The 15,505-nt window shown below is 49.5% G+C and overlaps 1 protein-coding gene across 2 annotated transcripts in view; it reads right to left on the bottom strand.

Annotated features, from left to right (window-relative positions):
• LOC149453942 (complement C3-like) overlaps positions 1-15,505 on the bottom strand; it is a 181,863-nt gene that overhangs the window by 94,905 nt on the left and 71,453 nt on the right. For both annotated transcript variants that reach the window (XM_089688009.1, XM_089688010.1), the window contains exons 12-14: positions 14,876-15,088; positions 10,224-10,424; positions 163-324 (exon numbers count right to left, since the gene is read on the bottom strand). In XM_089688009.1, coding sequence (XP_089544135.1) covers positions 163-324; positions 10,224-10,424; positions 14,876-15,088 — 576 coding nt within the window. The remainder of the gene's footprint in view (positions 1-162; positions 325-10,223; positions 10,425-14,875; positions 15,089-15,505) is intronic.

Below are 15,505 nucleotides of genomic sequence, written 5' to 3'. Positions count from 1 at the left end.
TCTGGGGGACCCGAGAAGAGGAAGATACGGACTGCTCTGTGCAAAACCTTTGCACAGAGCAGGTAAGTATAACATGTTTGTTATTTAAAGAACAAAAATAACCTTTAAAATCACTTTAAGTTTTGGAATTCAATCACCTCTAGTCTATACTGATGCTCCTACCTTGTTTTGTGACATTCGATTCTTCTTGTTCAGAACGAGAACACCCTTATCCAGAGCCACCATGCCGACAGTGGCTCCGGGTTCTCCTGTTACTTTCAGGACCACAGGTGACCCTGGCTGGGGGTTCAGGATGATATTCTTCGGATCTTCAGACAGTTCAAGCTGCCAGAGAGGAAACACGAATGCGTCAATGGGCTTAATTGCGCAAAGACAAATAATTGCTTACAAGTTCAGTTCACCAAAATTAATATGTCAGTGTGTTTTGGACCCTTGGTGTTGGGGATTAAATTTGTTAATGTAGCCCAGTGCTGGTCAACCTATCTGGGCCACCGCCAGATCTTTATAATAATGACTGTGTTGAATTAATGTCCCCCTCTAGTGTCCAGTTGTGATAGTGGCATTGTGTTTAATGGCACCAAGAGAGGGGGATCTCATTGAGAACAGGGGATTGTGGGACATGTAGTCCAGATGGCAGAGATTTGCCAGGAACCGATGCTGCTGGGAACTACAGGTTCCAGCCAGCTGGAGGAGGAGAGGTGAATGTTGGGGATGGTTATATAAGCCTGACTCTGGAGAATGCTCTTCCTCTTGGGACTATGGGCTGAAGCTGCAAGCAAGGATATGGATGCTGTGGAGAGCTGAGCAGGCCACGTGGTCCAGATGGATCGGGAGCCTTTGGCATGTGAGCTTTTGACCAGCCACCTACCATCCGTCTGCAGTTTCCTTTCGGCAGACATAACTGAGCCAAGGCGTGAGCATCATCACCGTCTCATCCACAGCGGAATCCCAGTGTGACAAAGTGCTAGGCCGAGCTTTCCACATCGGTTGCAGGACGCCCTGGAACACCTGAGCCATGGTACCATCAGGATTGATGATCGAGCAGAAGCCCACATGGTGTACACTCTTCACTAAAGGAAACTGCATGGAGACACCTCACACCTTCTTACCAGTTTGTGACCTTTACCTGGAACCATTCACATAAAATACCTAGTATTGCTGGTCGCCATTGCACAGGAATCCTTTGAGTCCTTATTGAGCTATCTGAAGACCCAGGACATCCTTTCCAACAGGACTCTCCTTGATACTCCTCAATCCCAGGACCCAGGCCCTATTCATGTACATATGTTAAAGGGGGACCCTATTTAAAAATTTTCTTAGCATAGCTCATACATTTAATATATGGAGTGTGCTGTTTTCAGGACCTGTGGAATCTGGATTCTGGGGGAGCAGAATGACACCATAAAGTTTTCCTCTTCCACTGACCATATTTGAAACCCTGTTTTATTTATTGTATTTATCTCTTCCAAGCTCACCTGTGGTCACGATTTGAATATCCAGCAAGGTATATAACGCCTAAGAGGTATTCTAGTAACCGTTATTTACTGTTTAGTGATTGAATAATTCTTAGTAAAGACCAGGGGCGGACTGACCGTTCGAGCACTCGGGCACTGCCCGAGGGCCCAGAGTCAGTAGGGGGCCCCATGAAATGCCCCTGGTACCTTTTTTATAGGCTTTTTTGGGTGTGTTTTGAGTGTGGGCCATGACAAAGGGGCCCCATGATCCCTTATTGCCCGGGGGCCTCATGAGTTGTCAGTCCGCCCCTGGTAAAGACTCAACTGCATTACTGCATTACTGCATTCAAGTGTCTGTAACTGTTTCCTTTGTGCATTATGTCTGAACCCAGGGTGTCAGAGGTGTTGTGTGGCTTGGAAAGTCAGGGCATCATTTGGGGTCCATGTCCTACAGTGGCCCTCATGAGGGTAGTGCTACATTTACAATGCCTTGAAAAAGTATTCATACCCCTTGAATTTTATCACATTTTGTCATGTTACAACCAAAAACGTAACTGTATTTTATTGGGATTTTATGTGATAGACCAACACAAAGTGGCACATAATTGTGAAGTGGAAGGAAAATGATAAAAGATTTTCAAACTCTTTTTTACAAAGAAATATGTGAAAAGTGTGGCGTGCATTTATATTCTGCCCCCCCCCCCCCCCCCCCGAGTCAATACTTTGTAGAACCACCTTTCTCTGCAATTCCAGATGGAAGTCTTTTTGGGGATGTCTCTACCACCTTTGCACATCTAGAGAGTGAAATGTTTGCCATTCTTCTTTGCAATATAGCTCAAACTCTTTCAGATTGAATGGAGAGTGTCAATTTTTAAGTCTTGCCACAGATTCTCAATTGTATTTAGGTCTGGACTGTGACTGGGCCATTCTAACACATGAATATGCTTTGATCTAAACCATTCCATTGTATCTCTGGCTGGATGTTTAGGGTCGTTGTCCTGCTGGAAGGTGAACCTCCACCCCAGTTTCAAGTCTTTTGCAGACTATAACAGGTTTTCTTCTTAGATTACCTTGTATTTGGCTCCATCCATCTTCCCATCAACTCTTACCAGCTTCCCTGACCCTACTAAAGAAAAGCATCCCCACAACATGATGCTGCCACCACCATGTTTCACGGTGGGGATGGTGTATTCAGGGTGATGTGCAGTGTTAGTTTTCTGCTACACATAGCATCTTGCTTTTAGGCCAAAAAGTTCAATTTCTGTCTCATCTGACCAGAGCCCCTTCTTCCACATGTTTGCTGTGTCCCCCACATGGCTTCTCGTAAACTGCAAATGAGACTTCTTTTGGCTTTCTTTCAACAATGACTTCCTTCTTGCCACTCTTCCATAAAGGCAAGATTTGTGGAGTGCACAACTAATAGTTGTCCTGTGGACAGATTCTCCCACCTGAGCTGTGGATCTCTGCAGCTCCTCCAGAGTTACCATGGGCCTCTTGAGTGCTTCTCTGATGAATACTCTCCTTGCCCAGCCTGTCAGTTTAGGTGGATTGCCATGTCTTGGTAGGTTTGCAGTTGTGCCGTACTCTTTCCCTTTTCAAATGATGGTGTCAGGAATGGACTGGCCAGCAATGGTGGGACTCACCTGCCTTATGAGCTGCAGTACCAGGGCTGGCCAGCGGGTGCTCCCAGCAATCAGAGACTCAACCTTGCAGCCAGTCAAACACCTGGAACTAATTATACTGGTGTATTTAAGGGATGGCCAGACCTGCAGACTCTGCCTTGGTGTATGTTTCTCCTGGGCCCTGTATCCTGTTCCTGCTCCCTGTCCCTGTTCCTGTTCCTGTCTGATACGTTGCTGACCCTGCTCTGATCCCTGGCTTTGTCTGACCATTCTCCTGCTCCTGATCCCTGGCTTGTCTGACCATTCTCCTCTGCCTGACCCTCTGTACCACGCTGCCCGCTACCTGCTGAACCTGGCTTGTGACCCCGACCATTCTCCGCTTGCTCCCCCTGTACCTACCTGCCCGATTGTTATTGACCCGGCCTGCCTGACGACGCTTGCATTGTATGTACTGTTATCTGTGGTTGGTTTGGTTTGGTTTGTTTGCACTGTATTATGTTTTAGTATTGCACTGCGTTTATGTTTGTATTGTTAGCGTTAATAAATTATATTGTTTATAACATATCTGAAGTCTGCGTTTCCCTGCGTCAGTCACACACCTCTGGTCATACCCGGGAGCCCTGACATTACACCAAGGCCAATCCTGACCAGAAGTGGCTGCACAGGGAAGCCATCTTGGTTTGTTGATGGGAAGGATGGATCTTGAGGAGGTTGAGTATTTATATCTGCTAGTGTTTGATGACAGGGAGTATGCTTATCAAACTCTGAAGGAGTATCCCCGGGATCAACTGCTAGAATGTATACGGCTTGCTCATGTTCTAGTAGATCAGGGCACAGAATTCTCTGAGGTGCAACCTTTGATTCAGGTTTGTGTAGAGTTGGCTTCATCTGAACCCCTGAAAGCAGGAATTACTTTTTGCCGCCATTTAGTGCCGACCAGGTAGAGTCCCTGGTATGGTTATTAGAGGATGATGTGGATTGCTTCTTGGAGCATTATGCTGCATGTTCACCACAGGTATTAAGGGATTGTATAAACGCAGTGCAGTCTTTGGTCAGACAGGCTTTGTGTAAGCGGAGCTTTGTTCAACCCATACTGCAGACATGGACAGATTTGTTGCACCCAGCCTCAGTCAGCCTACAAAAACCCAGTCCTGCTTCTAATCTATTTCCTCAAAGCTCTATTCCTGCATTCCCAACAGCTCCTCCTGCCCTGCTATCTACCGCATGTCAGTACCCTGTTCCCACTCGCTGCACCTATCCTGCCTTTAACCCTGTAAAAAAGCCCTCTGTAGCAACTGTTCCCTCCTCTGTTCCATCCTCCAGCTCTTCTCTGTCTCCAGCTGCTCCATTCGTTTGCAGACCTGCGTTTACTTGCAGTGCTCCAGTAGTTAAAACCAGAAAAAAGCGAAAATTCTTTCCAACCAATACCATCCTGCCAGTATCCAAACCGGTGAGCCTGCCGTCTGAGAACCGGCCTTCCGTGGTTCAGCCTGGTGCCTCGGCACCCGCACTTCAGCCTGATGCCTGTACCCAGCCTGATGCCTGTACCCAGCCTGATGCCTGTCTTCAGCCTGATGCCTCTCTTCAGCCTGATGCCTCTACTCAGCCTGATGCCTCTACTCAGCCTGATGCCTCTACTCAGCCTGATGCCTCTACTCAGCCTGATGCCTCTACTCAGCCTGATGCCCGTACCCAGCCTGATGCCCGTACCCAGCCTGATGCCCGTACCCAGCCTGATGCCTCTACTCAGCCTGATGCCTCTACTCAGCCTGATGCCTCTACTCAGCCTGATGCCTCTACTCAGCCTGATGCCTCCACTCAGCCTGATGCCTCCACTCAGCCTGATGCCTCCACTCAGCCTGATGCCTCTACCCAGCATGATGATCCTATTAGACCAGTTGACTCGGAGCCCACTGCCTTGCCAGATGACGCAGTGCCCGCTGGCGAGCCAAATGACCTGATGCCTGGTGACCCAGTGCCCGCTGTCATACCTGGTGACCCGATGCCCGCTGTCGAGCCAGACGATCCAATGCCTGGTGACCCGGTGCCCACTGCCTTGCCAAATGACGCGGTGCCCGCTGGCAAGCCAAATGACCTGATGCCTGGTGACCCAGTGCCCGCTGTCATACCTGATGACCCCATGCCCGCTGTCGAGCCAGACAATCCGGTACCTGATGACCCGGTGCCCGCTGTCGTGCCAATTGACTCAGAGCCCACTGTCGTGCCTGGTGACTTGGTGCCCACTGTCTTGCCGGATGACGCGGTGCCCACTGTTGAGCCAAATGACCTGATGCCTGGTGACCCGATGCCCGCTGTCCAGCCAGACGATCCAATGTCTGACCCAGTGCCCGCGGTCATACCAGTTGACTTGGAGCCCACTGCCTTGCCAGATGACGCGGTGCCCGCTGTCGAGCCAAATGACCTGATGCCTGGTGACCCGATGCCCGCTGTCCAGCCAGACGATCCAATGTCTGACCCAGTGCCAGCGGTCATGCCAGTTGACTCGGAGCCCAATGTCGTGCCTGGTGACTCGGTGCCCGCCGCTCTGCCTGGGGGCCCGAGACCTGTCGCTCCGCCTGGGGTCCGGCGCCCGCCGCTCCACCTGGGGGTCCGGCGCCCGCCGCTCCGCCTGGGGGCCTGAGACCTGTCGCTCCGCCTGGGGGCCTGAGACCTGTCGCTCCGCCTGGGGGCCTGAGACCTGTCGCTCCACCTGGGGGCCTGAGACCTGTCGCTCCGCCTGGGGGTCCGGCGCCCGCCGCTCCGCTTGGGGGCCTGAGACCTGTCGCTCCGCCTGGGGGCCTGAGGCCTGTCGCTCCGCCTGGGGGCCTGAGGCCTGTCGCTCCGCCTGGGGGCCTGAGGCCTGTCGCTCCGCCTGGGGGCCTGAGACCTGTCGCTCCGCCTGGGGGTCCGGCGCCCGCCGCTCCGCCTGGGGGTCCGGCGCCCGCCGCTCCGCCTGGGGGCCCGAGACCTGTCGCTCCGCCTGGGGGTCCGGCGCCCGCCGCTCTGCCTGGGGGCCCGAGACCTGTCGCTCCGCCTGGGGGTCCCGCGCCCGCCGCTCCGCCTGGGGGCCTGAGACCTGTCGCTCCGCCTGGGGGTCCGGCGCTCGCCGCTCCGCCTGGGGGCCCGAGACCTGTCGCTCCGCCTGGGGGCCCGATGCCTGTCGCCCCGCCTGGGGGCCCGATGCCTGTCGCCCCGCCTGGGGGCCTGATGCCTGTCGCCCCTCCTGGGGGCCCGGCGCCCGCCGCTCCGCCTGGGGGCCCGATGCCTGTCGCCCCGCCTGGGGGCCCGATGCCTGTCGCCCCGCCTGGGGGCCCGATGCCTGTCGCCCCGCCTGATGGCCCGGTGCCTGCTGCTCCGCCTGGTGGCCCGGTGCCTGCTGCTCCGCCTGGTGGCCCGGTGCCCGCTGCTCCGCCTGGTGGCCCGGTGCCTGCTGCTTCACCTGGTAATCCGATGTGCCTCTGCCCGGAGTCCAGCCCGATGTGCCTCTGCCCGGAGTCCAGCCCGATGTGCCTCTGCCCGGAGTCCAGCCCGATGTGCCTCTGCCCGGTGTGCCTCTGCCCGATGTGCCTCTGCCCGATGTGCCCCTGCCCGGTGTGCCCCTGCCCGGAGTCCTGCCCGGTGTGCCAGTCTTTGATATCCCGCCAGTTACCAGACCCGGGAGGTGGAACATTTTGCCCAGCTAGGACTGTTTGGAGCGTCCTGAGGCCGCTCCTTGAGGGGGGGGTACTGTCAGGAATGGACTGGCCAGCAATGGTGGGACTCACCTGCCTTATGAGCTGCAGTACCAGGGCTGGCCAGCGGGTGCTCCCAGCAATCAGAGACTCAACCTTGCAGCCAGTCAAACACCTGGAACTGATTATACTGGTGTATTTAAGGGATGGCCAGACCTGCAGACTCTGCCTTGGAGTGTGTTTCTCCTGGGCCCTGTATCCTGTTCCCTGTCCCTGTTCCTGTCTGATTCGTTGCTGACCCTGCTCTGATCCCTGGCTTTGTCTGACCATTCTCCTGCTCCTGATCCCTGGCTTGTCTGACCATTCTCCTCTGCCTAACCCTCTGTACCACGCTGCCCGCTACCTGCTGAACCTGGCTTGTGACCCCGACCATTCTCCGCTTGCTCCCCCTGTACCTACCTGCCCGATTGTTATTGACCCGGCCTGCCTGACGACGCTTGCATTGTATGTACTGTTATCTGTGGGTGGTTTGGTTTGGTTTGTTTGCACTGTGTTATGTTTTAGTATTGCACTGCGTTTATGTTTGTATTGTTAGCGTTAATAAATTATATTGTTTATAACATATCTGAAGTCTGCGTTTCCCTGCGTCAGTCACACACCTCTGGTCATACCCGGGAGCCCTGACAGATGGATTGAACAGTGCTCCGTGAGATGTTCAAAGCTCAGGATTTTTTTATTTAACTTAACCCTGCTTTAAACTTCTCCACAACTTTATCACTGACCTGTTTGGTGTGTTCCTTGGCCTTCATGATGCTGTTTGTTCACTAATGTTCTCTAACAAACTTCTGAGAGCTTCACAGAACAGCTGTATTTATACTGAGATTAAATTACACACAGGTGGACTCCATTTACTAATTAGTTGACTTCTAAAGGCAATTGGTTCCACTAGATTTTAGTTAGGGGTATAAGAGTAAAGGGGGCTGAATACAAATGCACGCCACACTTTTCAGATATTTATTTGTAAAAAATTTTGAAAACCATTTCTCATTGTCCTTCCACTTCACAAATAAGTGCCACTTTGCGTTGGTCTATCACATAAAATCCCAGTTAAATACATTTACGTTTTTGGTTGTAACATGACAAAATGTGGAAAATTTCAAAGGGTATGAATACTTTTTCAAGGCACTGTACAGTACATATATAAATTGCCTATATTATAGGGTCTTTAAAAATTAACTAAAAAAAAAATTATAATACATTTTTTTTCTACTTTCATTGCATATTTTAAAGTGGAACTAAACCCTCCTATCCTTTACAGCCAAGGAAGCTGCCATCATAGCCTCTGTTTGATCTGCAGTTGCTACGGTGCAGCACATGTGATCAGCTATGACACCAACCCATTAGAGGCTTGACAGTTCATACTGTATAAGAGAGCACAGGGAGCAGTAATAGTTATCAGTCATAGCCAGGGGCGGACTGACAACTCATGGGGCCCCCGGGCAATAGGGGATCATGGGGCCCCTGTGTCCTTGCCCACACTCAAAAAACACACAAAAAAGCCTATAAAAAAGGTACCAGGGCAATTTCATAGGGCCCCCTACTGACCCTGGGCCCACGGGCAGTGCCCGAGTGCTTGAATGGTCAGTCCGCCCCTGGTCATAGCATGCCTTCAATGTTTTGCGAAACACTTATATACTGTATATAAAATATTTGTTTTATAAATAAACTTTTAATACAGGGAACACCCATGAAGAAGGATAACCAGATCATTATGGGTTTTCTAAGCAGAAGCTGTTTGCTTTCAGACTCTCATTGATTGAACTGAGCAACAGATAAAAAGGGAGGGAAGTCGCTGCTCTGAATCATTCATTTGCGCCTTTAAAGTGTATGTATAGCCAAAATTTTGTTTTTCGTTTTAGATGGAGTAGGATTAAATCCCATGTCAGGTTGTACTGCTGTTCCGAACTTGGATAGAGAGATTTTCTCATAGTCAATGTCCTAGGGACAACCATTTCATCAGACAGGAAGTGAAGAAAACTCTCCAACAACAACACAGACAAATGTTTTTTTTTTTTAAGTTAGAAGAATGCTAGAACTAATCTCAGCTTTTTTTTGTTGTCTGTTTTTCTTTTCCAGATTTTCCTTCGCTTCCTGTCTGGCAAAAAGTTGTCCCCAGAACTGGAAGTGATTAACATCTCTTAGACCACTTCCAGACCGGACACTTTTACCCCCTTCCTGACCAGGGCAATTTTCAGCTTTCAGCGCTATCACACTTTGAATGACAATTGCGCGGTCAAGCAACACTGTACCCAAATGAATTTTTTACCATTTTTTTGAGACAGATAAAGCTTTATTTTGGTGGTATTTATTCACCGCTGGGATTTTTATTTTTTTTGCTATGTAAATGAAAAAGTCCAAAAATTTTGAAAAAAAGTGTTTTTTTTATAAAATTTTGTTAATAAATAATATTTCATCATAAATCTTGACCAAAATTTATTCCGTTATCTTTTTAGTAAAAAAAAAAAATCCAAATTAGTTTATAACCAAAAATTATAATTTTTCAATTTTTTTTTTTTACATTTTTATTTTATTTTTTTATAATATTATTTTTTTTTTCACATACTGTCACCCTAGCAGTACAGTGTCACCATAGTGACACTGTACTACTTGTGGGGGGTGATGAAGGTTTTTTTTTTTTACACTGATTGCTTTTATACCCATATAGGATGTAAAAGCAATCATTTCTCCTTCTCTCTGGCTGCATTCTTGCAGTCTTTTGAGAAGTACTGAGTGAGCTGTGATTGGTCACAGCTTGTCACATGGTACAAGGCTGTTGTGAATAGCCTTGTACCATGTGACCTCTGTGATCATTCACAGATTTCACACGTAGTAAGCAATGATGTCAAAAGTGACATCTTGCTTACTACTTTGCATGTGATCACTGATTGGCCAATCAGTGATCACATGATTGGGACCTCGTACAGAGGTCCCGTCCGACGATCGGTGTTTCGCTGTGTCCGGAGGACACAGCGGGCACCGGATTGCGGTGCTGTGCGCACCCAGGGAGCACGCACAAGCAGGGTGCAGGGAGGCCGTTTATAAACGGCCACCCGACCCTGCACTGCCACCGTCCGGCCGTTTATATAGAACGGCCGGTCGGGAAGTGGTTAATAGTGCCCCACGTAGCAGTAACCCCTGCTAACAGGGTTTCTTACTTTTCCTCACTCTATCCAAAACTAGAAAAAAGGTTTTGGCTAATATATACACTTTAAATATTAGCTTGAACACAGAAAACATGTGAAAATGAGTCTGCAGCTCCACCTGTTGCCTGGAAATGAGAACACAAAAAATGCAGTATTTCATATATACCTGACTGTAAAAAGAAAGTAATTTTTTTTAAAATTTTATTCTGAACTATAATGAATAAAGATCATATATACATAACTTCCATACATTTCCTTCGCAACCAGCCTCACCTGTTTTATGCAGGAATTCACCGTGTTCACCCGCACAGAATCTGACACGATTTCTTTTTGGGAGCCAGGCACCACGTAGTAGGCTATCATACGAAAGGATGGGATGTGTTCCCCTGTGATCACAATTGATGTGGCAATAGCATTCTGTTCTGGCTGTCGCTCCACACGCTGCGCTTGTATGACCCGGCCCTTGCTGAGGATCTGTGGAAAGGATGTGATTTACAGGTCACTATTCCAAAGCCCCATACACACAATAAGAATATCACACAAATAATCATCCGTTTTTTTCTTTTTGCATGCTAGTCTCCATATTGAAAATGAACAGGGTACTAAGCTTACAAAAATTCTCGTACAAAAGAAAAGAATTTTGAAAGTTATGTCATGTATTGTATTGTATTTTTGGATGACTACTGTTCTGATTAAATTAAAATCGCACGATCTGGTATCGTACAAGAAAAATGTTTGTGCAACGGATACTGTCGCATGAATTGTCGTGATCAGCTCTCGAAAGCTGTGTACTAACGATCAGATTATCACACGATCGGTCCTCGTACATTTTTCCTATCATGTGTACGGGCCTTAACCCCCGGTTCCCATATATATATGGCTGTGCGGGCCGCATTTTGCGCGGGCACGAGAACCCATTCATTTGAATGGACTCCCGTGTCCCGGGACATGCAGGGAAGACGTCCCTGCACTTCTTTGGAAACCGCAGCCCAAAAGGGAACTGATCTTTCCAGTGCGGTTGAGATTTCCAGTGCGGGCGGCGTGCCATTATAATTAATGGCACCCGCCTGCGGGTCCGCATTCTTCTGTGCAGGTGGTGCGGGTCCATGGATTTTTGTGCGGATCCGCAGCGGCATCACCCTCACATATGTGATCCTAGCCTAAGACAAAGGATGAGGAGGCTGAAAAAGACAGAACAGGAGTTTAAAAAAAAAAAGGCTTAAACACATCGTTTGACAAATTGCTGACTTAAGAACACGCATGTGTGGCGCTCACCCCCGGGAGGGCTGCTGGTTTGTCGCAGGTTCTTTTCTCAGAAAAGAGCCGGGCACACAGAAACAGTCACTCTTCCGGCTGAATACAGTCTAGGGGTTGCCTTTTTAAGATTTATTGCACATTACCTTGGATAGGGCGTAGGGAGCTGTGGGATACTCCCATGAACACTAAGGAATACATTGATGACACTCTACTGTCTCCCTAACTTTCCATAGCAGTTCCTCCAGAACAGCCCAAAGCATCACATGCTGCACTCCTTACTACAAGAGAGCCACCAGAAATAAATGTACCTGACCTAAAAAGCAACCCGTTTAGGAGGGTGCTCCACATGCAGCCCTTGAATTTTGAGTTATTGGCCTGCATACTTCTTCTGGGTCACTGAATCATGAAAGTAAACTTGGAAATATTATCCACAGTATCTGTCAGGAAAATTAAAGTAGCACACATAGCCGGACTGCAGTGTGTTCAAATGCAAATGCTCGTGTGCAAAGGTATGCTCACAGAATTGTGCATAGTCAAGTTTCTATGTGTGCAGGTGGACATGCATGCTCATTAAGACTCATGACAAGAAACACATCTGATCCTGAACTCCATTACTGCTCCGGTTTGTTCCCTGACTCCTTTGTGGTTCTCCTCTGTCTGCTGATCTGCACCCGTATTGGCCCAGGCTTGTTATCTGACTATGACTTCTGCCTGCAACTCAGGTACCTTGCTACCCCGCAAGTTGCTAACCCTGACTCTGCCAATGCCTGCCACAAGTTGCTGACCCTGACTATGCCAATGCCTACCTCAAGTTGCTGAACCTGACACTGTCAATGCCGACTCCAAGTTGTGACCCTGACTCTGCCAATGCCTGCCACAGGTTGCTAACCCTGACTCTGCCAATGCCTACCTCAAGTTGCTGAACCTGACGCTGTCAATGCCGACTCCAAGTTGTGACCCTGACTCTGCCAATGCCTGCCACAGGTTGCTAACCCTGACTCTGCCAATGCCTACCTCAAGTTGCTGAACCTGACGCTGTCAATGCCGACTCCAAGTTGTGACCCTGACTCTGCCAATGCCTGCCACAAGTTGCTGATTCTGACCCTGTCAATGCCTGCCCCAAGTTGCTGATCCTGACTCTGTCAATGCCTGCCCTAAGTTACTGATCCTGACTCTGTCAATGCCTGCCTCAAGTTGTTGAACCTGACTCTGTCAATGCCTACTCCAAGTTGTGACCCTGACACTGCCATTGCCTGCCCTAAGTTGCTGACCCTGACTCTGCCAATTCCTGTCCCAAGTTGCTGATCCTAACTCTGCCAATGCCTGCCCCAAGTTGCTGATCCTGACTTTGCCAATTCTTGTTCCAAATTGCTGATCCTGACTCTGTCAATGCCTGCCCTAAGTTGCCGACGCTGACTCTGTCAATGCCTGTGTTATAATCCACCAGGCGGTGCCTCCGGCTGCCCACTGGACAGACCTACCCAGAGCGTGGAGTCTGAGTCCCGGTCTGTGCTTTCACCAGGGCCCCTGATGGTGGGGATGGACTTGTAACAGACCAGGGCCAGGTCACGACCTCTGAGCAGGCCCACCAGTGGCAGAGGGAACCTCCGGGGATGTATGTAGGTACCGGGAGGGCCAGATGTGAGGAGGACGGCGGAACCTAGCAGGATGGGTCACGAGCAGTGGTCCCGTGGGGTAGCGGGGTACAGAATCGGCAGGCGAAGAGTAGTTAGGTCACACGCAGGGTCAGCAGGATATGACTTATCCGCAGATTGGTCAAACAAGCCGGGGGTCAGGAGACTGCCTCAAGTTGCTGAACCTGACTATGTCAATGCCTACTCCAAGTTGTGACCCTGACTCTGCCAATGCCTGTCCCAAGTTGCTGACCCTGACTCTGCCAATGCCTGTCCCAAGTTGCTGACCCTGACTCTGCTAATTCCTGTCCTAAGTTGCTGATTTTGACCCTGTCAATGCTTGCCCCAAATTGGTGACCTTGACTCTGTCAAGGCTTGCTCTACGATTCTGACCGTGACTCTACCAGTGCCTGCCCCAAGTTGCTGGTTCCTGACTCTGGTAATGCCTGCTATATTGGTGTCACCTTGCCAAGTTGATGCTGACTCTGGTTTGTTCCTGTACTCTTCTTTTCACTGACCCACATCTCCTGTCACTTTCAGCTATGTGACAATAGGGTTGATGAGTCCCAGTGACACCAGTGTCATCACCATCCACCAATATTCTTGCCACTCCTTCACCACTGCACTTTCTGTCCCACTACCTGGGGGTGTTTGGACTGGGTCAGTAACAGAGGCCAACCTCGCCATCTATGGATCCTCATTGAGGGATATGACAATATCTAAAAAATACACAGTTTGGTGCGCTGGGCAGAACTTCCTCCCACCAGAAAGACACACTGGTACTAGTAGTTCACATGGTGTGATGATCACCAGTCATTATGGCACTGCAGCTCTCTTGATAAATCACTGAGTATGGTCATGGATCTAAGCAGCAGAGAGGAAAAGAGAGGGAAGAGAGTGCACAACCACCGTAGTGTGATACCATTTATTGAAAGTCTCTGTCCCACTACCTAGGGGTGCTTGGGCTGGAGAAGTAAGAGGGGACAAACTCACCATCTAAGCAGGGGCCGACTGACCATTTGGAAACTCGGGCACTGCCTGAGGGCCCAGGGTCAGTGGGGGGCCCCATGAGATGCCCCTGGTACCTTTTTCATAGGTTTTTTTGAGTTTGGGCAAGTACACAGGGGCCCCATGATCCCCTATTGCCCGGGGGCCCCATGAGATGTCAGTCCGCCCCTTCATCTAAGCACACCCAATGAGGTACATGACAATGTCTACCTACCTGCTGCCCTACCAGGGGCGGACTGACCATTAGAGCACTCGGGCACTGGCCGAGGGCCTGGGGTCAGTAGGAGGCCCCATGAAATGCCCCTGGTACCTTTTTTATAGGCTTTTTTGAGTGTGGGCAAGGACACAGGGGCCCCATGATCCCCTATTGCCCGGGGGCCCCATGAGATGTCAGTTCGCCCCTGCATCTAAGCCCACCCAATGAGGTACATGACAATATCTACCTACCTGCTGCCCTACCAGGGGTGGACTGACCATTAGAGCACTCGGGCACTGGCCGAGGGTCTGGGGTCAGTAGGAGGCCCCATGAAATGCCCCTGGTACCTTTTTTATAGGCTTTTTTGAGTGTGGGCAAGGACACAGGGGCCCCATGATCCCCTATTGCCCGGGGGCCCCATGAGTTGCCAGTCCATCCCTGTGCCCTACATAAGCCTTGGCTCTCTGAGCTTGTCAAATCTTATACAGACTAAGCAAGCTTCTTCCCCCAACTCTGCTTGGCAGCACTAGGGCTGGTTATTGGCATTATGGGAAGACAGGGGGAATGTCATGTATTCCCAGGTATTTCTGTGAGTGAATCAAGGTGGTGAGGTAGTATAGACGGTAAGTAAAACCTGCTAGGTCCTCCTGTAAAGGTATGGTAAGGATAGGTACAGGGAAGAAGAACAGGGTGCAGCACACACGCCTGTGCCCTTCGATGTAGATTATTTGGGCGCCTGAATCACTCCAGTGTCCACAACTTGTTGAGAAGTCGATAAACAAATGTAATTTGTTTTACAATAGAATAGACAGTTTGAAGGCTCTACCTACCAAGTAGGTGATGTGGGTGACGCTTTTTTGGACACTCAGGATTTCATTCTTCATATGAAACTGAACTTGCAAGTTTTCACCCGGTTTGACCGAGGTTGCTGGGAGGTCAATGTGGAGGTAGTTTTTAGATCCGCTCTGAGGCTTGTAAGCTGTCAAGGTCAGGGAACCTACAGTCTGCCGGTGATCAGGAATATCTACAGCCTTAGTCCGCACCTAGAACAAAACAAGGCGTCAAACTGCTGCTTTATTGATCAATGAAGATGTGGATTAAAATAAAAAATTTTTACACATTAACAAACAGGTTCTGGAGAGGAAAAAATATTAAAAAAGTGTCATTATTATTATTATACAGCATTTATATAGCGCCAACAGTTTGCTTAGCGCTTTACATTATAATGGGAGACAATACACGAGACAGTACAGTAACAATACAATTCAGTACACAAGGGGTTCGAGGGCCCTGCTCCTTGGAGCTTACAATCTAGGAGATTTATGCTATTACAGGTGTTAAATGTGCCCAAACAATATAAGAAATGTTGAAGGTGTGGTGTTTCCAAAGCTGCCTATTCATATGTAGATTTTGTTTCCATTCAGTCTGTGCTTTATAGCATGGATGGATGATTCTCTCAT

The sequence above is a fragment of the Staurois parvus genome, unplaced genomic scaffold, assembly GCF_062004578.1.
Source record: "Staurois parvus isolate SC_StPar_1 unplaced genomic scaffold, SC_StPar_1.0 ptg000444l, whole genome shotgun sequence".
NCBI classification, from domain to species: domain Eukaryota; kingdom Metazoa; phylum Chordata; class Amphibia; order Anura; family Ranidae; genus Staurois; species Staurois parvus.
The sequence above is the reverse complement of the archived record's forward strand: the minus strand, read 5'-3'. Positions and strand labels throughout refer to the sequence as shown.